Consider the following 23,309-nt stretch of genomic DNA (forward strand, 5'->3'; position numbering starts at 1 on the left):
ACGGAACATCGAAGCGATCCACGGCGCTGGACATCCGGCATTTGCAAAAAGTTCGGTCCAAGCCAGCAAGGAAGGAGCTAAGAAGCGGCATACCATGGCGCAGATAGGTCTTCCGAGGCGTGAGTAGAGTGACAGCGTGAGGTTGGATCCTGATGAGCGTGGTTGAACGTGCCAACGAGGAAGCTAGCCGCAACGGCCATGCAGGATCTGCACTGCGGGAGATTTGCAGCACTTGTCGCTCGCAGCGTGATACAATAGGCGACATCTTTAACATCACCTCTGGTCAACTCCAGTTCTTTTGGTGGTGTTGAACAGCTTCAAAAGCAGGAGTTCTCCACTGTTATGATTGTCGTTGAGACCAGATGCATCTGTTGCACTTCGAAACGCGGCCTGGGCAAGTCTTGGACCCTCATCAGTGAGACAATCGCCGTGTTTAGTTTTCCAGCAAAAACCCTCCATGATGACAGAGGTTAGCTTAAGCCTTACACTGAACAAGGTTGCTGCTACCGGAAACTAGGGCGGCCATATAGTTCGGCGCCACGCCCGCGTTCCTACATAAGCGTCCCACCATACCAAGTGCAATAATGATAGGGAAGGAAATGATTGTCCATTACGTGCGTACAAGAGGAGATAAGTAGAAGCATGTGCGCTAGCCTGATGCATCATCAACGTCGATGGCCTACTCCTGAAGGCCGATTGTGGATAGTTGTGGAAGGCTTACACGCAGATCGGGCCATTTGTGGTCAGGTTCGTGTGAGAATTGGGCAAACACCAGCTCCTGCTCTCGCCTATACCTTCATTCCTGGACTAGCTTTTCGGTAGCACGACTCGTGGGTGCGCCATGCCGTCAACCACGAGTTGCAACTGTATACCACGCCAGGCGCAAGAAGAATGATCAAGTGAAAGAATGAATACATATGCCTATTCTAAACAGTCAAAAACACCATGGCTAATAACATTCCCTAATGCAAATCAAAGACCCAAACAAAACACACCCGTGTCAGATTCCAGCTTTTTTGTGCAGACTCAACTACTCGTCGTCGCTATCCTCCTCACTCTCGCTGCTTTGGTCAACGGCCATGACATCGCCGTTTTCCTCGGCATCTTCGTGTGAAGGATTTGAGACCTGCAGCACAGGCATCATAACATCGAAGCCACCGGTACCAATTCTTCCAATCTTGCCGACGACGATACGACCGGAAGGACCGCTAAGGTCGTCGAAGTCTTCCTCCATGACTGCGTCGCGAAGGAAGCCAACAGTGGTCTCGAAACTCATCTTCATGAAAGGTGAAGTGTTGCCCTTGATGCCTTGACGAGAGAACGCCTGGTAGCCACCACCACGTGTCATGTAATCGGCGATGAGGTTCAAGTGACGCTGGTCGACACTGATACCGTGACCACCGAAGACAGCAGACACCTCGCGCACGATGGACGCACGGCAGGCTTCCACACCATACAGACGAAGCATGGCAGCGATGTCATTGGTGAAGAAACGGTTGGGGTTCAAGACGCCCTGGTGGAGTCGCATGGCCATAAGGTTCTCACCCTCGGTCATGATAACATCAACATCGACTTCCTTGCCGGTGCTTGGATCCTTGTACTTGTCCTGTGTTAACAAACAGCCGGCAAGACCAGGAATGGATTGGATGAGAGCGTCGCGAGCGCAGTTCTCAACCAAGTTGAGCATGAGAAGCTTGGCAGTCTCTGCAGCGTACTCAATGGTGAAGGTGCATGATGCGCCAGTCTTGTCGTCGAACTTGAAAGCAGACACATCGTTGGTGTACTTGCTGCTCTTGATACGCTCTTCGCGCTCTCTCGAGTTGTAAGCAACCTTCTTGATGCTAGCACTCGAGTCCTCCATCTCAGAGTCAGAGTCGTCGGAAGTGTTGGGGCTGCCAACAAAACCTTCATCCTCTTGGTCTTCTGGAGTAGTCTCGCGACGACCACGAGCAACAATCTCTGCCTCGTCTTCATCAGGGGCATCGTAGCCGCCTTGTGTCTTGTTCGACTTGGCCTTGTCACGAGTGGCATCGTCATCACCTTCATCATCAGAATCATCGTCTCCACCCTCGCGTTCACCCTCAGGACGGCCAGACTCCTGCTCGATCGTACCGGCAGATTCACCAATCTCAGGCATTGCGTCGGACTTCTTGAGTGTCTTTTGGTCGCCCTTCTTCTTAAGCTCCTTGCGCACAACAGCCTGGAGTCGGGGCAGGAACTTGGTCTCGATGGTGCGGGCAACGTCCTCAACAGTGATGGCGTACTCCTTGGTGTATTCATCCGAGGGGAACAATTGCAAGCGAACTGTGTAGGACTTAGCTTGTTCGTATGCAACACCCTTTCCGATCTTCTCTGTGACTGTGACCTTGTCAAGAACCTCAGCAAGGCTGAGTCTGCTGATGCCCTTGGCAAATTGTTCACTCTCTTCCTTGGGGATCTCAGGGTTGACGTGCAGAGTCATGGTAGGTGTGGCGATAGTGGCACTGGCAGTCATGACGATTTCACGAAGACGAGGAATACCAAGTGTGACGTTCTTTGCGGCGTGACCAGCCAAATGGAAGGTGTTGAGTGTCATTTGTGTCGAGGGTTCACCGACTGACTGACCAGCAACGACACCAACAGCCTCACCAGGTTCAACAATTGACTTGAGGTATCTCACATCAATGATGGCCTGAAGACTCTTCTTGCTCAATCCAGAGACGCCCTCAATGTTGCGCTTCTTGTCTTTGATGAGTCTGTCAGGATTCTCGTCAATGTACTTCTTGGCATCGCGCATGAGCTTCTCAGAAGTGCTACCGGCGAAGCGGGCAGGCGAGTAGATCGACAAGGCTGGGTCGCTGGCGCCAAGGTCACCTGTCTTTCTGTACTTCTTCTCGGCAGTCTTGTTGTATTCAGCAGCCTCATTGCTCATGATGCGACCGAATTCTGACTTGATGCCAAGGTTGTGGAACATGGACATGTGGTTCTCAGCAATGAACTTGAAGTCGGACAAATACTTGGCCTTGCCAACATCGAGACCATCTTCACCGTAGATGAATTGGATGATCGATCCGTCAGCGTCACGGACAGTAGTGTCGTACTCGGACTTGAGACCCTCCATACCCTTGATCAAACATCTCTGCAGATAACCGGATCTGGAAGTCTTGACAGCGGTATCGATCAGACCTTCTCTTCCGGCCATGGCGTGGAAGTAGTATTCTTGGGGTCTCACACCAGTCAGGAAACGATCAACAATGTAACCACCTGCTCTGACACTCGTCTCGAAAGGCTTGAAGCAAGGCAAAGTTTTACCACTGACCATGACAGGAACTCTACGACCTTCCAAAACTTGTTGACCGAGGTTACAAGAAATCTGGTTGGCGTTGACACCAGAACCCTTGGCTCCAGAGCCAGTCATGGCTTGCATTTGATTCTTGGGGAAAGGCTTGACCAGACCAGCAGGCAGACAGGTTGAGGTAACGTCACCAGAGACCTTGGCAGTAGTCTGGTTCATGACAGTATCCAGACCTGCTTGCTTGGAATCTTCACGAAGGACAGCTTCAAGACGTCTGCGCAGCTCTGGGTCGTTTGTGTCAGGATTTTCGCTCTGCAGAGACACATACTTGGCAGCGACTCCGAGACCGGCGGCATGCGACTTGCTAAGTGCTTCTCTTCTCATGCTCTCACCCTCAGGGGTGAAGATCAGATCTTCGACACCGCAAGAGAAAGCGCGCATATGGAGCATCTTCGTCAAAAGACGACCAAGCACACTCATAAGCTTACCAGCAATGGTGTGTCCGTAGGTCTCGTAGATGGCGTTGACAACACCGCCACCGCTGGGACCGATTTGTGCCTTGTCCAAGATACCACACAGCAGCTCACCATCCTTGAAGATGACGACCTGCTCTTCTGAGTTGGTGCCCCATTGCTTGGCAGCAGTAGAAGATTTGGAAGTCATAGTAAGACCAGGGAAGTCCTCTGGTGTCAGGTTCTTCAAGACAGATGAGACTACCTGCTTACCAGTCCAGAGAGGGCGGGGCTTTCTGATGGCAGGCGGTACAGTTTCGACACGTCCCGAAGTGGTGTGGTTGTTCTCAGGTCTCAAACCAGCGTAGAGCAGCTGATGGTAATCTTCACGGCCGAAGAAAGTATCGCGGTTGGTCAACCACACGCCCATGGAGATGTGATCCTGAATAAGACCACGAAGAGGTTTACCAGCAGTACCAGACAAATATTGGTGGTCGTTGTCGGCGATACTGATGGCCTCTGATCTAGCAAGCTCGTTCTGGGGGAAATGCAAGTTCATCTCGTCACCATCAAAATCGGCGTTGTAAGTGTTACAGTTGGCGTAGTGCATACGAAGAGTCTTCTCGCCAGGCAGAACGCGGGCTCTGTGACACATCATTGAAGGCTTGTGAAGAGTGGGCTGTCTGTTCATGATGACAATATCACCATTGTTCAGATGGCGGTGAACCTTCTTAGTCTTGACACCACTGACATTGGTGCTCGAGGGAGCCTGAAGCTGGTTGGCTAGAGCGGTACGCTCCTCGGCATTCTTGATTTGCAAGTTGATGACTTGGCCATTCTCGTTCTCGATGGCAACAGCACCAGGCCAGACATAGGGACCGTTGATGACAGCTTGTCTGAGATCGTTGTAGTTGTGATCGTTGACAGGCTCAGGGTATGTCAGCTTGAGAGCAAAGACCGGAGGCACACCGATCTCGTTGGTTTCGATGTTAGGATCGGGCGAGATAACGGTACGGGCAGCAAAGTTGACACGCTTTCCCATCATGTTCTTTCTGAACAAACCCTCCTTCTTTTCAAGGCGCTGCTTGATACCATCCTCGTTTCTCTTTCCAGCACCACCTTGCACAGGGTTACGATCGCGATCCAGAAGAGAGTTGACGCCGTCTTGGAGACGAATCCAGGCATCCTGGAAGTCGGCGTAGTTTCTTGGGCGTCTTGCGTATTCGTTCTGAATAGTACCGTTAAGCTCCTTGTGGATCTGAGTCATCTGGTCGCAAACATTGATGATGTTCTTGTAGAGGGAGTTCTCCTGAGCTTCGGCGATCTCATCAGCACCGGTTCGGGCTTCAGGTCTGAATCTGTTGGGAGGAACAATCAAGTCCTTGATGAAGAACATTTCAGCGCTAAGAGGAGCGCCTCTGCGACCCTTAGAACGAGGAGTGTAGATCATGCCCAGAACTTCGGCGTCCTGCTCGAACAATTGGACAAGGTGTGCGTGCACTTGACCTGCGTTCAAGTAACTTTGCTTCTCTTCTTTGTCGGACTTGGAGCTAGTGGTCGCTGTCTCGGATTCCAGAGCATTTCCTCCTGCGACTTCTTGCTCAATGTCGAGCATTGAAATATCTTCTCCTTCTCCTTCTGACTCTGCAGGGGAATCCTCGAGATCTGCGACGGCTTCGTCTTGAGCAAGACCCTGCTTCTTGGCTTGAGCCTCGCGCTTCTTCTTCATGAGGAGAAGAGGATCTTGAGCCTTGAAACCTGCCTGGACCATGGCAATTCTGTCCTTCTCCGACAAGGGTTTCCTGAAAATCTTGACGAAACGGTCTTTTCTGTAGGTGGGCGAGATACCGTTGCAGTTGCTGCACTTCTTGCTCTTTGTGATGGAATAGAGGAACTCCTTGACGATGGCTCGTCTTTCGTTTGCGACGGCTTCGATCTTGGTGTCGGCCCAGTCGTTACGCTTCTTGCTGAAGCCAGCTTGCTTGAGAGCGTTCTTGACAAAAGCGTTTCTGCGAGCGATGATGCCCTTGGTATCCTCGTCCTGTTCATCGTCGGAGTCGTCCTTGCTAGGTTTTGCCTTAGAGTCGGAGGCGGAGAGGGTGATTTCATCGACATCGTAGCACTCCTTGAGCAGACCGTACTTGACAAGAGTAAGCTTGCAGACAAAGCGGTTGACTTCGGCACGGGACATCTTGAGCTTGTGGCAGTAGATACATTTTGCGCGAAGGAGACGCAGACATTGGTCCATGAACGTGGGGTTGTAGACATGAACAGGAAGCTCAATGTGACCGCAATGGCCAGGGCAGCCAAACTTCAGGTTGCAAGTGGTACATCTATAAACAGCGGGTTAGCCTAGCTGCCCAGCTTGAAGCAAGAGCAGAGAGCCAACTCACGAGTTGTCGCCAAAGTTTCCGAGCGCAGCATCGTAAAGACCACCAGGTACAGGGTTCAACAGGGTATCGAATGTGGTAGGGTTGGTGATGCGCTTGACGGACAAGGCGCGGATCTCGTCCGAGGGCAGGAAAGCGAACTCGACGCCGCCGATTTGCGACGAGACGGGTTGTGAAATATTCATGTTGGCGATGTATTCGCTAGCAAGCAGCGGTCCACAGCTTGAAGCAACACAAAGTCGTCGTCGGCCGCAAAAGACGACGGTGGCTAGCAACAAAAAAGTTTCCCGATAGCAACTTTTCGATCTGGGGAAGGAACGTCGGCCCTGCAACGGCAAGTCCCGCCGCGCTCAAGTTGGTCGCGCTTTCCCAAAAGTCCATCGTCACTTCCAGACTCTGGCTCGGCTTTGTCGTCCTTGGCGACTCGAACTTCTGCCTTGAGCTTGTCGTCGTCGACCCGCTGAATCTGGACATCGCCCACCACCGCTTCCATGTCCGAGAAGCGCCCTTTTCCCGGTGACGGCCTGGACGACGGCCATGATTCGAAACGTCCCCGGTCAGCCCAAGCATCGCCAGCGCCGGACAACGATGTCGAACGTAAAAGGCGCGAAGTCGCTGAGCGCATCGCCGCTATGAAGGCTCGCATGGCAAACAAAGGAGGTCCCGCTGCCACTGCGTCCGCTGCAGCACCCGCCGCTGCTCCCCCGTCGTCGTCCGCGACCGACATGCAAGCACGTATTGCTGCTATGAAAGCTCGTCTGCAAGGCAATGCCGCTCCAGCATCACCATCTCCTGCGCCCGCCTCTGTATCTCCCTCTCCCGCACCGTCCTCTGAAGATGCCAGGAAGGCACAGATCCAAGCCCAACTTGCTGCCATCAAGGCCAGAGTCGCGCAAAGGCAGCAGCAACCAACACAGACCGATATCCCTACCCGTCCTGCCGCTCAAGCCCCAGGCTTTGCTCAATCCCCGCCTGTTCGCGATGATACTGCTGCACGCGCAAGAGGTGGTTTGAATGTCGGCTTGCATCCTAGTCTGTTAGGTGGTCCTTCGAGGTCGGGAAATAACAAAAAGCAAAAGGAGGAGCCTGTGAAACAAAATCCTTATCTGACTGGCGAGGATCAGACTGCTGCTATGCAGACCGAGCCGTTCTTCGACCCTTCGTTGCAGAAACAGAAAGAACGCAAGTCCAAGCAGCTGCTCTTCAACCAGAAGGGTAAGTTCATGGCACAGGCTGAAGCCTTACGGCAACAGGCGAGGATCGAACAAATGGCCAAGGAAATGCAAGAACAAGCGCGGAAAAAAGCTATCGAAGAGGCCACGGAGAAATCTTTCTTGGTTCCTGCTCCACCAGACATTGAATGGTGGGACGAAGGTCTTGTGACTGGCGGCAACTATGATAATCTCGAAGCTCCGAACAAGATCAACATGGAAGTCATCACAAGATACGTGCAACATCCTGTTCTACTTTCCGCCCCTCAAGACGCCAACGTGCCGGCTCCGAAGGCCATGTATCTCACCAAGCAAGAGCAGAAGAAGGTTCGACGACAACGTCGCATGGCAGATCACAAAGAAGAGCAGGCAAAGATCAGACTCGGCCTTAAAGCGCCACCACCGCCCAAGGTCAAGAAATCAAATCTTATGCGCGTATTAGGCAATGAAGCCGTCAAAGATCCTACTGCAGTCGAGGCTCGTGTCAACCGCGAGATTGCACAGCGTGCCGAGGACCACGAGACTGCCAATTCTGAGAGACAACTGACCAAAGAGCAGCGCCTTGAGAAGCTGGCTGCTCAGCAAGAAGCTGACGCCGCTCTTGGCATGAAACTATTGGTTTTCAAGATCGATAACTTGAGTTATGGAAAACACCGCTTCCAGATCAACAAGAACGCCGAGCAGCAAGCCTTAACAGGCATTACCATCTTCCACCCAAAAATGAATCTAGTAATAGTCGAAGGCGGCTCCCACAGTATCAACGCATACAAAAAACTCATGCTCAACCGCGTCAAATGGACCGAGAACGCCATGCCACAAAGTGTGCGTGAGGGCAACACAGAAGCCAATGCTGCATGGCTGAACGCATTCGACGAGGATGGAAAGCTCAAGGACAACACATTCAACAGATGTCAGCTTGTCTTTGAGGGCGAGGAGAAGCAAAGGTCATTCAAGCGCTGGATGCCATACAAGGCCTGTGAGACGGATGGCGAAGCCAAGGACGTGCTCAGCAGGTACAAGATGGAAAACATGTGGACGTTGGCACAATCTCCAGCGTTCCAGTAAATTTTACGAAACGAACAATACGACACAAAAACAGAGATACCACTTGAACAATCAAGAACAGACGGAGAAGAAGATCCGATCCAATAAGCTTAATGCACTCGCAAAGGACAAACTGTAGAAGGGGCCAAAGTGTGAACATCTGAACAAAGGTGGCCGCCAGCAATCATCCCAAAGTCTTGTCCATAGTAAGTCTTTGAGAAATTTCTCCGATCAGCCAAGAATATTGCTTGACCCATCGTCCCATGCATACCCTACCCGCGACTTGCCTTGAATCCCTCAAATTCGTTTCTGTGTATTTTTGCATGAATGCGAGTGTATCAGTGGCTAGGGGCTGCTGCTTATTCATCTTTGTTAGGCAGTAAAGGTATATAGGCCAGTGTCATACGCAAAAAAAAAATAGAAACAAAATGAGTAACAGGAAATCGTATTTTGCTTTTTTCTTCATATCCTAAGTTATATAAGATATAAGGGGGCATCTCTGTCCCGATGGTCCCCATTCCTTATATATCCCCATCCTCATGCCTCTTCATTCCTTCATTGGTATCAAAATTTTTGCAGGAACAGGCATGAGCTTTCTGTGGCTTCGAATCTAGCAGTAGGAAACCATTTAAGCAGCCTCTTCATGGATGAGCTTGGTAACCTTGCCAATGGCAATGGTCTGACCCTGATCACGGAGGGTGAATCTACCCAAAGTGGGGTACTCGGCGAAGGTCTCGATACAGACACCGGCACCGTTGTTGCTGGTGACCTTCAGGCGAGCGATGATGCTCATACCCTTGGTGGCGAAACCAGGAGCCTTCTTTGACTTTCTGCCTGTGCCCTTTTCGAGCTTGTGGAGGAGGGCGTCGAAAGTGATTTCTTCGGTGGCGGCGTGAACTGTTGAGTGTTAGTGAATAATTCTTGGGTAAGCTATGATGTTGGAAGAACTTACCGTGCATGACACAGTTGAAACCGGCAGAGAGAATGGACTTGATGTCGAGGAGGACAATCTGTGCTTCAAAGGTTGACACACAGTTGACGGGACGGCGAGGCGAGCACAGCACGAAACCGGGCATGATATCTTCTTCTTCGATACCCTTGATACGCAGGCGGATCTGGTCACCGCAAGTGGCGTTGGGGATTTCATCTTCGGTCTCACCGTAGAGGGCTGAGATAGTGGTCTCGACACGGTTGGGCATCATCAAGTACTTGATATCCTTCTTGATGACACCAGACTCGATCTTGCCCTCGATCATGGTACCCAAGTCACGGTACTTGGCAGCGACGGGCATCAGGAAGGGAGCGTTGAGCTTACGCTCCAGAGCCTGCATGCTATCCAGGTAGTCGAGGAGCGAGATGGAGTCGTTCCAGGGGCAGACGTCCTTGGGAACGGGGTTCTTGATACCGAGGGTGGTCTGAGCGGAGATGGGCATGAAGTGCAGGTCAGTCTTGGGGTTGTAACCGACACCCTTCAGGAACTGGGCGAGCTTGCCAGTACATTCCTTGTAACGCTCCTCGCTCCACTCAACAGTAGGGTCGTCCATCTTGTTGACAGCGATAATGAGCTTGTTGACACCCTGAGTCTTGGCCAACACGGCGTGCTCACGAGTCTGACCACCCTTCTCGAAACCAGTCTCGTATTCACCCTTTCTGGCGGAGATGACGAGAACACCGATATCAGCCTGGGAGGCACCACCAATCATGTTGGGCACAAAGGTCTTGTGTCCAGGAGCATCAAGAATGGTGTAACGACGCTTCTCGGTCTCGAAGAAACCCTTACCGACCTCGACAGTCTTACCCTTGGAACGCTCCTCCTTGGTCAAATCCAGAGCCCATGACAGGTACCATGTCTCTCTACCAGCTTCCTTGGCATCACGCTTGTACTTCTCCATGGTACGCTCGTCGACCATTCCACTGGCGTACAGGATGGAACCACCAAGAGTTGACTTTCCGGCATCGACGTGTCCAAGGAAAATGACGTTGACGTGCTCCTTGCCGTACATCTCCTTGAGAGTCTCCTCATCGACGTCAGCAGCCTGCTCGGCAGCAACCAGATCGGCCTGGCGGGCTTCAGCACGCTTTTCAGCGGGAGTGGGCGAGTTGCGGCCAGATGAGGGGGTAGGTGAGGTGCGACCAGATGAAGCAGCGGGTGAGTTGCCAGTCTTCTCCAATGCTTTGGCAGCAGTAACGGCCTTTCCGGCACCAGCCTCAGCCTTGTTGACAGTCTCCTTGACTGGTGCAGGCTTGGCAGGCTCAGCGTTGAGCGAGAGGACCTTTGTGCCCGCAGTCTTCTCGACCTTGGGGGCAGCAGGGGTGCCCAAGCTCAGAACCTTGGTGCCGCCAGTCTTCTCAACCTTGGGAGCCGAAGCACCAGTGTCAGATGCGCTGAGCGAGAGAGTCTTGACAGCAGCCTTGGGAGCATCGGCGGCGGGCTTGGGAGCGGCAGTCTGGTCACCTCTCTTAGCGATGACGGGTACTTGGCGCTGTTGTTGTGCGGGTTGTTGGTAGGACTGGTTGTATTGTTGACCGTAGCCCTGCTGGCCGTACTGGCTGTATTGCTGGCCGTATCCTTGCTGTCCGTATCCTTGGTTGCCGTACTGGTTGTATTGCGAGCCGTACTGGCCGTACTGCTGGCCGTAGCCACCATATTGCTGTCCGTATCCTTGACCAGGGTTGAAGTAGGCCTGGCCAGGGTTGAAAGTAGCAGCACCGGGCTGGAAGCTACCCATGCCAGGGTTGAAACCACCTCTCTGCTGTTGTTGGTAGGGCTGTTGCTGCTGGGCGCCCATGTTCAGGCTTTGCTGGGCCTGTCTCGACAGGTCCTGGTCCTGCTGGGCGTCCGGTGAGTCTTCCCACGAGTTGAGGTCCGACATTGTTGCTGTGTGAAAGCGATCGGATTTAAGGGGGAATGCGACGTTGGTTCGAGGGCGAAGGTGAGTCGAGCTGCACCTGGTGTTTATGAACGAAAAATGTTGACAGCCGCAAGTTGCAACTCTTGGTGGGGTCGCGCCTGCCTCACACACACCGGCTGGCGGCGACTCGATTTTGCAAGGACATCACTTCCGCATTTACGTCACGTGCGTCTTGGGCATGAACCAAACATTTTCGAAATCTCCCAGCCATCTTTTCTTCTGGAACAGAACTCTGTGCTGCCTTGAGCTGACGACATTGCTTTTGACGTATTATTGCTAAATTCTTGTTGGGTATCCATTGCTGCCCGTTCGAGCTGACGCGGTCGCTCATCACAACTCATCTGCGTCCACCATCTGAACCACAATACCAGTCGATGCACCACCTCCGTTGCAGATGGCAGCACATCCGTACTCGCCCTTCTTCAGCTGATGCAACAGCGTCACCAAAATTCTTGAGCCCGAGCTTCCCAATGCGTGGCCGAGAGAGATTGCGCCACCTCTGGGGTTGACGTTCTCCATACCGAGTCCAAGAATCTGGTGATCCGTGTAAGTAGATATTCACGACAGCACACATTGTTCACTAGACGTACCTTGGCGTTTGCCTCGATGACGGCGGCAAAGGCCTCGTTGAACTCCCACACCTTGACCTGCTCCTTGGTGATACCAGCTCTCTCAAGCACGATGGGAACCACCTTGGATGGTGCAATGGGGAAGTCGATGGGGTCGACTGCTGCGTCTGCTGTGGCTACAATGCGTGCGAGCAGCTTGTTGCCCTTGCCGTACTTCTTGGCAATCTCCTTGTTACCAAGAACCAGTGCAGAAGCTCCATCTGACAGGCCTGAGCTGTTGGCAGCTGTCACGGTTCCCGAGCCAGACTTGTCAAACGCAGGCTTCAGCGTGGGCACCTTCTCGAGCTTGAGTCTGTAAACACCCTCGTCTTCTGAGACCACTGTGTCACCCTTCTTGCCCTTGACGGTCACCGGCACCATCTCTTCCTGGAAGAGTCCCTGCTTGTAAGCTTCTTGAGCGCGCTTGTAACTCTGGATGGCGTAGTTATCCTGATCTTCACGAGTGACACCGTGGTCCTTGGCCGTCTTCTCAGCGCAGTTGCCCATGTGGATCTGATTGTATACATCCCACAGACCATCCTTGATCAAGCCATCATCGAGCTTGATGTTGCCAAAAGGCGGAAGTTGAGATGATCGCGGCAGGTAGTATGGCACTTGACTCATGTTCTCCATTCCTCCTGCGACTTGTGCTTCGGCGAGGCCAAGTTGGATCTTCATGGCGGCTATTGAGACAGCCTTCATACCTGAGGCGCATACTTTGTTGACAGTTGTTGATTCTACCGAAGAATCGAGGCCAGCAAAGAGGGCTGCCTGTCTTGCTGGTGCTTGACCGACACCTCCTTGCAAGACCTGGCCCATGTAAACATCGCGGATGTGTTCGGCAGGGACGGATGAACGGGCAATGGCTTCTTTTATGGCGATAGAGCCGAGCTTAGGTGCTGACACCGAGGCGAGAGCTCCGTTGAACTGAGAGTTGCCATTAGACCAGCCAAAAGATTCTCAATTGCCACAATGATATACATACAACTCCAACAGGGGTTCTGACAGCGCTGAGAATGTATGCATCTTGAATCTCCTTTGCCCGGGATGTGGAGGAGCTGAATTGTCTACAGCTGCTGAAACATGTCTGACGAGCAGAAAGTGGTAGGCGACGCAGAGGAGTGCGAAGTGTGACGGACGACATCTTGTGAGACTTCGAATATGCGATAGAAAAGAAGAAACAATCAAGTCACCAAAAAAAAGAATGGAGGAATGGGACATCACATGAATGCTGCAACTGTTCGCCGAGGTGGACGTGGGAGCCGCGGGGCAGTTCCGTGCGAGGCCTCCGTCATTTTAGTGAAGCCTCGGCTGTCTTCGCCGCGACTCTTGTCCGCGCCCTTGTTGGAGCCGGTAGCGCCCTTGGTCCCTTCTCCTTGTGTTTGGAAGGCCATGGCCGAGCACTCTCTGTTCGTTCTATCGCAGGTGTCCTGACAAGAAGGCTTCAGAAGCCGCCCGGGCGCATCCCCATCGGCATGCGACCGGGTCCTGGCCCTGGCATATGGGGTGGCCCTCCCGGCGGCATCATGAACGCGCCGCCAGGCATAGGCGGCGGCTGCATCATTCCCCTTCTTCCTTTCGACTCTCTCCTTTTCATCTCAGGATCAACGCGACCACCAAAGACCGGCTCTTGTACAGCAACGCTCTTCTCACCTGGCAGCTTGAACTCGACCAGGTTGAAGTAGTAATCCAGCACCTCTGGATATCGTTGTAGACTGTTCTTCCAATCTTCATCGATGCCTCGTTGGTATGCACCCTGCGCAGCAGACATTTGCACGCGTAATTCGTGCATCTGAGGCGGTGAGATAGGTGGCCGACCTGCGTAGATTTTGTAGAGTTCGTAATATGGTATGGTAGCTAGGTGTGCTTCGTATTGCTGCTTTCTTATATCGACCATCTGATTGAATGTATGGATTATCCACTCGCGAGCATGGCTGAGTACCCAGTGTCTGAGATTCTTGAGTATCAGTCTCGAGAAGTTTGGGTCGGTATCATGGAAGGAACGTGCCTTATCTGTCGCATCTCGATGCATGCCATCCAGCGGTGACTGGCCTCGTCCAAGGCTCTCTTCAACCTCTCATCTTCGTGTTGGCATTTTTTTGATGGCGGTGCGCCGCAGACGGCGCATGATGCTTCCGCTTGCATTCGCTGAACGTGATTTGACTACAATAATATCTTGTGCTCAGCCAAAACGTGTGCAAGATTCGAGGCCTTGCAAAGCCGTCGAGACTCGAGAGAGAGGGGTTTGGGCTGCAAGAAGGAAGACACAAAAGACACAACAACAATTGTTTCCCAAGATCATGCAGGGTAAATCAGCCTAGCCGAACTGACTGATTACTCTATTAGTCTTTTGTAAGGCCGATTTCTTCTGCTTGGTCACGTTCGTGGTTGCCGATTGGTGCTTCGCAGAGTGATGAGCTGTTCTTGGTGAATCCGCTCAGAGGAGGGTCTGTATCGATCCTGAACATCAACAGACTTCTAGAGTAAACGAAAATGAATATTAGCAAGGACTGTCATGCTATTTGGTGTACATAACAAGATATTCAGACTTGCGATGATTGATCAACTCGCACAGCAGGGTGACCTAGACAGCATGTGGACTTAGCGGTCATCATGTTATGCCGCTCACTACACCCTAAGCACAAAAGTCGGAAAAAAGTCGTAAGATGAGTTATCGTACATTTCACACATAGTGTAGTTGATATACGTCATTAAAACATGACAAGGTGATGGAGAAGCAGCTCGCTAACACAAGTGAATCAAATTACTACCACTGGATGAGACAGCAAGTTCGCAGGATAAAAATGATAATGATAAAAGACTATAAAACAACAACTACATAATAGTACAAATCAAAGACTAAGCGAAACATGAATGCAGTCATCTGACTCGGGGATAACCCAGCATCTAGATATAGACAGGAACAAGGTCGATATCAGCACAGCTCGAGGGGTTCTCGTAGTCATAGTAGCTTTTTGGTCGTTAGCACATGGGTTCGACGAGATGAACTAGATTAACTTACTTCCACTTGGCAAACAGCTGTGGGACACCGTGCCACCATTCACAAGCAAGCCATCCTCCGAACTGGTCTGTACCAGCGGGTCCACTTGGGGCCGAGTTCCACTGAAGGCCACTGGAGTTCATGTAGAAACCGCCAGTACCTGAACCTCCATCGATGCGGACGGGTTCCCAGGCAGCGTAGAAGTTGACGTCCTGAACGTAAAGATCATAAGGTAAGGTACCACCAAGATCGAACAGCTGGTTGAAGAAAGGCTGGCCATCACTCTGTGTGATGTTGGTGGCATTTTCGAAGCCTTTGGCGGCGTATGATCTGTTGGAGTAGAAAACGCCATCGTTCAAGCCTGCTCCAGTGTGAGAGGCGACAAGCCAGAGATCGTTGAATCTTTCTTTGCCCTCTTGGCCAGGCTTCAACAAAGTACGAAGCTCATACTCGCGTGTAGTGTTGATGCCCGCCAGAGCGGTGCCAGCGAGAGCAAAAGCAGAGACGATGGTGCTGAAGTGCATGATGGATGAATTGATTGATTGGTTCGTAGATTGATAGATTGGTTGATTGTTGTTCTGTTTGTGTTGAGAAGATGAGATGAGAAGATTGTTGATGATGATGAGCCAGCAATGTGAGCAAGAGACTGCTTCTTTATATGCCTGTATCCTGTAGTTGGAACGTCATTGTGTAGTAGACCTTTACCATCACCACACCAGGAAATAATCTTGACCTGTATACTAATTTTACAAACTCGTAAATATCGTGGTATGCGAATCCTTCGAGGGACAAAGACAGGAATGGATCGTCCAAGCTAATTCCTGACTTCACCGTCTGCTTCTGTAGATCGTGAGACAATGCAATAATGGTAATACCAATCTCTATAACGCGACCAAGTACTTGACGAAGCAGTGATTACTGGCGTGTTTGACATGTACTACCGAGTGAGACGTTCAATTGCTTCTGTATCAGCTAGTCGCGTTGGTGAGAGGAGTTCGAAGCGAGCAAATACTCGCCTACAAGCTACAGCAGTGGAGTGGCTGCCAAGCTCAAGAATGGAAGCTTGTCATCGTCGGCATCTCGGCACTGCAACTTCCTCTTTTACACTTCCGGGAACTGAAAACACAAACAAGCACTCTGATTGAGCCTGAAAACTAGCGGTGGCGATGGTGATCTTCAGACTTGAGCTGAGGTCGAGCCGGTTGTAGTCAAAATTAACTTGTCAAAGTCACGCGCAGCTGAGGCTAGTCGCGTCCTCCGACGACTGCTCTTGATGATTGATCTTCAGTCCAAAAATAGCACCTGCGGTAGCTTTCAATCCTTCTTTGTCTCAAGATGGACCACAAAGAAGCCTTTGGCAGGCGTAGATCAAGAAACTGTTAAGCTTCTTAGACATGTCTTGCGTGGAGGCCTCGTATCTGTGGGGTATGTCAGATCATTTGATGCATCTGATCAGGATGACCTACCTTCTTGGCATGCGATCATACATTGTGATGCCCCTCTATACTGATCTAGGGATTGAGAATCTATTTTGGTACCATCTCCTCGCAAGATATGCAATTGACCTAGGTTATGACGTGCGGCAACGAAGGCCGCGGTCATGCCTGAGATGAGCCAGTTGGCAAAGAAGTCTTCGTGCCATGATATGGCAAGAGATGAAATGACGACAAGGGCGAGCGTGTGCCCGGACTTGAGGATTCCTTCGCTCGGCCAATCACTCTCACCAATCTGATGTTGGAAGTGTCGACATGCTCAGGCATAGTTGAGTTTGCCGACATGCAAGAAGAATGAGAACTGAAGGCGTGGGTGCAGGCATCGGTAGAATCAATGGAGGCTGACAAGCTTGTGTTGTGTCCTTCTTCATGCAGGTGAAGATTCAGGAAGGAAGCAGCGCTGTGTGCAGAGTCACTTCTGAAACACAGGACATGAACATTACCTGAACCCAGCTTGATCAATTCCATTGTCGCTCTATCATCGCATCAATATCAATCCTATATCCATCAACAAGCTCTTACTAGAGTAATGCCCTCTGACAGTACACCGGTCGTCAGGCTGCTACACTTCAACGATGTCTATCGCCTCGAGCCTTCGGAACACGATCCAATTGGGGGTGTCACTCGCTTCCAGAGCCTGTGCAACTACTATCGACATCATTCGAGATATCATGGGCAAGCGGAGCTCATCACGCTCTTTTCGGGAGACGGGTTCGGTCCGAGCCTCGAGAGCAGTGTAACCAAAGGTTTTTTACCATGTCCATCGTAGTGTCCTGGACAAAAGCTGATATCCGTTATAACAGGTGCTCACATGGTTCCGATCCTGAACAATGTTCCAGTCGCTGCTGCCTGTGTGGGCAACCATGAACTGGATATGGGCGTTGCTCAATTTGAGTATCTCGCAGCTCAATGCAACTTCCCTTGGCTACTAGCCAATGTCACAGACCCAGCGCTGGGTGAAGACATTCCTCTAGGACACGCACAAAAGTCCATAATGCTCACGTCGTCGACTGGGGTCAAGATCGGAATCATTGGACTCGCTGAAAAGGAATGGCTCGAAGCTGTCAACTCTCTCCCCGCCAATCTAGCCCACATTGACCCCGTCGTAACAGCACGCAAGCTGATACCAGAACTTCGAGCCCAGGGAGCAGAGATGATCATTGCACTGTGTCATCAAAGAGAGGTCCATGACAAAAGGCTGGCTGAGGAAGTGCCAGAAATTGACATCATACTTTCTGGTCATGATCACCATTATCGCCATTCAAAAGTACATAACACCCACGTCTTGTGCTCTGGTAGTGATTACAAGCAGCTCAGCTATATCGAAGCGTCAAGAGATGGTAGCGAATAGGGCTTCGCTATCACACGTCGTGATGTTGACAGCACCGTGGCCGAGGATCCAGCTACCGTTGAGCTGCTCGATAAGCTGTTTTCGTCGCTCCAGAACAAACTGCAGAAAGTAGTCGGCTATACCGCTGTGCCACTCGATTGTCGTTTCAGCACTGTCAGGAGCCAGGAATCGAACATGGGCAATTTTGCTTCAGACTTGATGCGCTACTATTACGGTACAGATTGTGCAATGATTGTTGGAGGTACAGTCAGAGCCGACATTGTCTATCCTCCAGGCATTCTGCGACTCAAAGATATCGTGGACTGGTAAGTGTCTTGAGCAGTATCAGCAATAAGCATATCGAAGAATTTTCGTTGACGCATGCTAGCTTTCCGTTTGAAGATCCTGTTGTTGTGATTAAGGTCAAAGGTCAGCAATTACTCGAAGCACTGCAAAATGGTGTGTCCAAGTATCCTGCTCTGGATGGCCGCTTTCCGCAGGTTTCCAACATCAGCTTCACGTTTGATCCGTCACGAAGCAGTCATAATCGAATTGTTGCAGTACAGATTGGAGGAGAGCCACTTGATGTCAATCGAGAATACTCTCTAGCAACCCGGGATTTCATGGTGAAGGGCGGAGGTATGCATCCTCTCGACATGGTGTGTCATGATTGATCATGCTGACACAGTTTAGATGGCTATACTTGCTTTCGTACACAGTCCAAGGGAGGATCTGCTATCTCTGTCGTAGATGAAGAAAATGGCATACTCCTGTCAATGCTACTACGACAACACTTCTTGTCATCATTGACAGTCGGACGCTGGAAACACTGGGGTGCAGCACTTGGCCAGCATTGGGGTACAGTGCATGAGCATCTCCGACGCACAGGCTCGGTGGTCGAGCGTACGGATACCAACCATACTTTCAGGAGAGACAGCAGTGATGCGTCGGCCCGAAGAGCCAGTGTCGATATTTCATCTGGCAGAAGAAAGAGTAGCGCTATCTGGGACAGACCGCCAGTGAGAATCATTGAGCCAGCTGAGATGGATCTCAGCGAATCAGAAGACGGATCTGAGGTGACTGCTCCGGTGCTGCCCAGAGAGCTATCGCCGGAAGAACACGAGCTGGTGGTGGCAAGGAAGGCTATGCGAAAGTGGTGGAGACTAGCTGGGTTGAACAAACGACATGCGATGGGCTACGAAGCAGGCGAGGAACTGGGAGTTGGCTGGACAAGAGGCATTTCTCCACAACTGGAGGGACGCATCAAGGTGGTCTTGGGTGTGCTTTGAAGTGGCTTGATAAATCTGGGAACCTAGCATCCGATACTTTTCCCTAATTCTACGACTCTTTCGCAGAACATCACTTGTGAAGTGGTATAAAAAAGATGAGTCTATCGGCATTATCGTCGTGAGTTGCGTAGTGTATGATGCGAGTTGCTTCATCTCTTCTTCTTGCTGACGACCTTGGTGAAGCCATCATCGTCGACCTCGGGCTCCTGTCTCTCGCGCGGTGCGGGAACAAGAGCAGGAGCAGCATCGCCCATCTCGACATCGTCATCGTCGTCGCTCTCTTCCTCGCTGCTCTCATCGTCATCGTGCTTGTGCTCGACGACTTGCAAGTTCTGGGGGACTCTTCCTCCACGCTCCTCGAACCGTCTCTTGATAGCCTCAACACCAGAGAAGTTTCCTTCGGCAGTCTCCTTTCTAAGCTTCATGATCTCTTCTGCGACAGGAATCTCGCTCTCGTCTTCACAGTTAAGGTCAAACTCATCCTGCATGACCTGCAGCAAGACGGCTTCGACGTCGAATTGATCCGTATCGGGACGGTCGGCGAAGAGATCGCTAATGGCACCAGCGAACCAGTCGCGCTTTGCAGAGCTGTCGGGACCGCCCCAGTTGCTGGTGACGGCGATGGTGAGGGCGGGCCAAAGGCCTAAAGCGTACCAGATGCCGAGATCGAAGTTGGATTGAATTGCTTCTAAGGTTCGTTAGTGCCTGTGTTCAAGGAGGTCGTGGCGGGTTCTAGTACCTTGATCAGCCATGATTGTATTTTGATGTATCGAGGACCGTGATGGACAATTATTTCGGCGCAACGAAATTTTGCGCTTGGACCACCAACTCTCACCTTCTCCAGATTTCGGGAGAGGTTGGCAAGTGGACCCTGAAGCAGCCACCTCGTCACGATCATCGTGCTCCACAGGCTTCATCTCCGTTGCTGCACGCGTTGCACCTGCCCGAAACAAATATACATACGGCTCACCCGGCTCCTGCCTCTTGCGCACATGTCCAGAGTCTTTGATGCAAATATCGCCTCCTAGAAACGTCCACACTCACGTCGCTTCTTTCTAATCAAGGTGCTATGCATTCATGACAAGAATTGTCAGAACCAATCGCATATACAACACCACCAAGGAGACACTTAACCAAAGAGATTCGCCATGGTCTTGAGCACTCTCGGCGTAGCTGCCGACGTGACACCTTCGGTCATTGAAACCTTCTTCTCACATGCAAGACACCGGAACATCTCACGCGACACGGCATGTATGCTAACTCGATGCACAGTATCTCAATCGCAAACCGCTCAAAGGCAAACCTACCGCCCATGTTTCATATCACGAAGGCCTGCGCCTGATTCGCCAATTTCTCAACTACGCTTCTCAACACACCGTCGAAGACATCCAAGCCTTCACTGGTCAATGGGTTCCCTCCCCTACATGGGTCAAGCTTGACGAAGTTCCCATCTCAGATGCCCATTTACAACGCTCCGCAGAGCTTGTCAAAGCACAGCTTGGTCCCGCAGGCCTGCAAAGAGTCGGAGGTCAAGAGTGGTGGCAATGGCGGCGGCCTGACATCGCCCTGAAGGGCGAATGGATCGAGATGCGCCAGGACTATAACGACCGAGTGGCTGCCAACAACAAGGGTGACCGCATCATTCTCTACATCCACGGTGGTGCCTACTACTTTGGCTCTGTAGATGAGCATCGCTACCAGATGCAGCGTCATGCGCGAAAACTCAAAGCCCGTCTGTTCGCTCCGAGATATCGCCTCGCTCCTCAGTTCCCTTTCCCTTGTGGTCTACACGACTGTATCGCTGCCTACCTCCATGTCATTGAGCAATATGATCCCTCGACTGTCCTGCTAGGTGGAGATTCGGCTGGTGGTGGCATGGTCATCAATATGCTCGTTACCCTCCGCGACCAAGGCATCCCCCTTCCTGCAGGAGCCCTTCTTCTGTCACCATGGGTTGACCTCACCCACTCGTTCCCTAGTGTAGCCGGTGAAGGCACCTTTGACTACATTCCCGCCAACGGTTTCCACCACAGGCCTTCAATGGCGTGGCCACCCCCGAACGCCAACGATCTGAGGGAGCTCAAGTCTCCAGAAGCCGACCAACCCCGCAAGTCAAAGGAGGAAAAGAAGAAGCTAGAAAGGGAGGCCACCATGGGCTTTTCCGTCCACGACGTACCCGAGCATGAGAAGCATGATCAAGCCACCCGCCCACGTGCTAAAAGCATCCCTGGTGGCGAGCATCTATCGATCGAGCTGGATGGCAAGCTGATTGAGCTGACTGACCAAATTCAGATGTACACCACTAATGACATGCTCGCCCATCCTATGGTCTCACCTGTGATGCAGCCATCTCTTGGTGGTCTGCCCCCACTTCTCATTCAAACAGGAGGCGGTGAGCTTTTACGTGATGAACAGATCTACATTGCCCACAAGGCCGCCAACCCTGCTGCATATCTTCCCAGCAAGAAGGTCATGGACGAGTTTGACCCGAAAAGGGAACTGGTAGACAAATATCCACCAACACATGTGGTCTTGCAGGTCTGGGATGACCTTTGCCATGTTCCGCATACTCTCAGTTTCACCCGACCAGCCAAATACATGTATCGTAGTGTGGCGCAGTTTGGTGCTTGGGCTCTGGCTCGTGCTCAAGACCAAGCTATCACCATTCTTGATGACGACAACATCAGTGTCATCAGTGATCATTCGAGCCATGAAAGCGAATCCGATGTTGATCGCGGTAGAACCGTCGACAAGAAATTTCCTGATGCTTTGGGTACGCCGATTCGTGCTCATACAGTCACCACAGCTTCTGGGTCTGTTGGCAAAGCTGGAGACCCCTTGCCTCCGTTCCAAAACCATATGATCCGTCAAAGAGTCGACAGGCATGGCGTCACATATCCACTTGCTGCAGTATCGGACCTGAAATGTCTCCAGCTCGATCCCGACACCATTGGCATGATCAAGCCTGGCCCTGTCCGAAAATGGATTGCAAAGAAGTCTGACTGGGACGTCAAGTATGGCAAGGATAAGCGTGCGGTACAAAAGCAACGTATCAAGGAGATGGCTGAAGGGTATGATACTTTTGGGGCTGGAGAAAGACCGCCACCTACTGCTTTGGCTGGCCGCCGTAAGAAGGATATGCCAAGTCAGAAGGCACGCAAGGGCAAGTCATGGGGTCTTGCAATGTGGTCAGGCTGGGGCTCCAAGCACGATGAGGACACTCTTGACCGTGAACACAAGGTCACTCGCGCCTCACAAACAGTCGTGGTACCAGAAGCCGGCGCTGCAGTCGCAAAGGTAGACCCTCAGCGAGCAGCCACATTGGTTGCTGACCCAGAAATGAGAACCTCGGCGACTTTTGAACGCAGCATGAGCCCTAGCTACCGCACAGTCACGGATCTGGGTCAAGCAGGTCCTCGCTCTCGACCCACCACCTCATCAACCAACCCACCTCCACCACCAGCCAAGGACTCACCCAAGGGTAAAGAAGCCATCAGAGATGACGAAGCATATCTCGCTCCTTACGGCATGCACACCAAGGTTCCCGGCTCAGAAAACACGTTCCTAAGCAACAACAGCGCTCGCCCTCACAATGGCGAGGTCGCCTATCCTTTCAAGCTCAAGAACGAAGTCGCTACTGCGAGCACTGTGACTCTGGACTCTGCCGATCACGTCAGACCAATGGGTAGGAATGACGATGAGTCTGTAGCTGAAAGCTCACGACCCCCTACCAGAGGAGGAGCTAGCTTTATGGATGGAGCCGGTGGAGACATCATTGCAGATGAACCTGGCGTCGGTGTGTACGAGACCGAGACCGGATCGAAGAGTAAGGAGAAGGGTGATGGAGTGGATGGTCCAGTGAGACCACCCTTGGAGTCCTTTGTCACTGCAAAGGAGTTCTGATTCTGAAACAGAAGAAGTAATCGCGAGGTGTATTGTTTTTAGGATGAGATACCCCCCTGTTTCCTTTTTTGACAGTCGCGAGTATTAAATAATCAGTCCCAGAAAAGTTGAAGATGCGCACAGTGAATACTTGATCTTTGCATTCAAGTCCGAAGTAGAGATGAAGGATCAAAACGCCTTACTTTATGCTATTGCAAACGCCTCAAGAATCAGAAGACACAACATCCTTCCTTTGTTCTGATGCAGGGGAAAATAATCTCGCCGTAGCAGACACATCGCCGTCTCAGGAACCACCCTCCTCGAAATGTTGAGAAAGCCCAAAGCATGCCCCAAACCAACTCCGACCAAAACATGTTGGAGATTGGCAACGTCCCGTCGAAGAGAGCCTCCAAATCCCAAGAA

General features: G+C 51.7%; 9 protein-coding genes across 9 annotated transcripts; 3 read left to right on the forward strand and 6 right to left on the reverse strand.

The window, feature by feature from the left end:
• Positions 1–1,030: 1,030 nt before the first annotated feature.
• On the reverse strand, positions 1,031–6,301 carry M437DRAFT_80382 (beta and beta-prime subunits of DNA dependent RNA-polymerase; the record flags this gene model as incomplete). The annotated part of the gene is made up of 2 exons (XM_041027345.1): positions 1,031–6,059; positions 6,120–6,301. The coding sequence occupies 2 exons, from the start codon at positions 6,299–6,301 to the stop codon at positions 1,031–1,033; spliced, it is 5,211 nt and encodes a 1,736-aa protein (XP_040884767.1).
• Positions 6,302–6,607: 306 nt separating this feature from the next.
• M437DRAFT_36964 (U4/U6 small nuclear ribonucleoprotein Prp3) lies at positions 6,608–8,392 on the forward strand (the record flags this gene model as incomplete). The annotated part of the gene is made up of 2 exons (XM_041019546.1): positions 6,608–6,922; positions 7,019–8,392. The coding sequence occupies 2 exons, from the start codon at positions 6,608–6,610 to the stop codon at positions 8,390–8,392; spliced, it is 1,689 nt and encodes a 562-aa protein (XP_040884768.1).
• A 607-nt stretch (positions 8,393–8,999) lies between these two features.
• M437DRAFT_71537 (uncharacterized protein) lies at positions 9,000–11,244 on the reverse strand (the record flags this gene model as incomplete). Its single annotated transcript, XM_041025694.1, has 2 exons — positions 9,000–9,268; positions 9,324–11,244. 2 exons carry the CDS (start codon positions 11,242–11,244, stop codon positions 9,000–9,002), a joined length of 2,190 nt encoding a protein of 729 aa, XP_040884769.1.
• Positions 11,245–11,613: 369 nt separating this feature from the next.
• On the reverse strand, positions 11,614–13,035 carry M437DRAFT_80385 (thiolase; the record flags this gene model as incomplete). Its single annotated transcript, XM_041027346.1, has 3 exons — positions 11,614–11,817; positions 11,874–12,818; positions 12,877–13,035. The coding sequence occupies 3 exons, from the start codon at positions 13,033–13,035 to the stop codon at positions 11,614–11,616; spliced, it is 1,308 nt and encodes a 435-aa protein (XP_040884770.1).
• A 300-nt stretch (positions 13,036–13,335) lies between these two features.
• Positions 13,336–14,036, reverse strand: M437DRAFT_71539 (uncharacterized protein; the record flags this gene model as incomplete). The annotated part of the gene is made up of 2 exons (XM_041025695.1): positions 13,336–13,840; positions 13,900–14,036. 2 exons carry the CDS (start codon positions 14,034–14,036, stop codon positions 13,336–13,338), a joined length of 642 nt encoding a protein of 213 aa, XP_040884771.1.
• A 762-nt stretch (positions 14,037–14,798) lies between these two features.
• On the reverse strand, positions 14,799–15,416 carry M437DRAFT_71540 (uncharacterized protein; the record flags this gene model as incomplete). The annotated part of the gene is made up of 2 exons (XM_041025696.1): positions 14,799–14,862; positions 14,914–15,416. The coding sequence occupies 2 exons, from the start codon at positions 15,414–15,416 to the stop codon at positions 14,799–14,801; spliced, it is 567 nt and encodes a 188-aa protein (XP_040884772.1).
• Positions 15,417–16,914: 1,498 nt separating this feature from the next.
• On the forward strand, positions 16,915–19,004 carry M437DRAFT_80387 (Metallo-dependent phosphatase; the record flags this gene model as incomplete). Its single annotated transcript, XM_041027347.1, has 5 exons — positions 16,915–17,131; positions 17,189–17,725; positions 17,789–18,041; positions 18,104–18,354; positions 18,409–19,004. The coding sequence occupies 5 exons, from the start codon at positions 16,915–16,917 to the stop codon at positions 19,002–19,004; spliced, it is 1,854 nt and encodes a 617-aa protein (XP_040884773.1).
• Positions 19,005–19,153: 149 nt separating this feature from the next.
• M437DRAFT_80388 (uncharacterized protein) lies at positions 19,154–19,756 on the reverse strand (the record flags this gene model as incomplete). Its single annotated transcript, XM_041027348.1, has 2 exons — positions 19,154–19,692; positions 19,744–19,756. The coding sequence occupies 2 exons, from the start codon at positions 19,754–19,756 to the stop codon at positions 19,154–19,156; spliced, it is 552 nt and encodes a 183-aa protein (XP_040884774.1).
• A 396-nt stretch (positions 19,757–20,152) lies between these two features.
• Positions 20,153–22,265, forward strand: M437DRAFT_16952 (alpha/beta-hydrolase; the record flags this gene model as incomplete). Its single annotated transcript, XM_041018881.1, has 2 exons — positions 20,153–20,255; positions 20,302–22,265. Coding segments are annotated over 2 exons (2,067 nt in total), but the record flags the coding sequence as incomplete, so codon positions are not given.
• Between the last annotated feature and the right edge of the window lie 1,044 nt (positions 22,266–23,309).

Source organism: Aureobasidium melanogenum (assembly GCF_000721775.1).
Source record: "Aureobasidium melanogenum CBS 110374 unplaced genomic scaffold scaffold_1, whole genome shotgun sequence".
NCBI classification, from domain to species: domain Eukaryota; kingdom Fungi; phylum Ascomycota; class Dothideomycetes; order Dothideales; family Saccotheciaceae; genus Aureobasidium; species Aureobasidium melanogenum.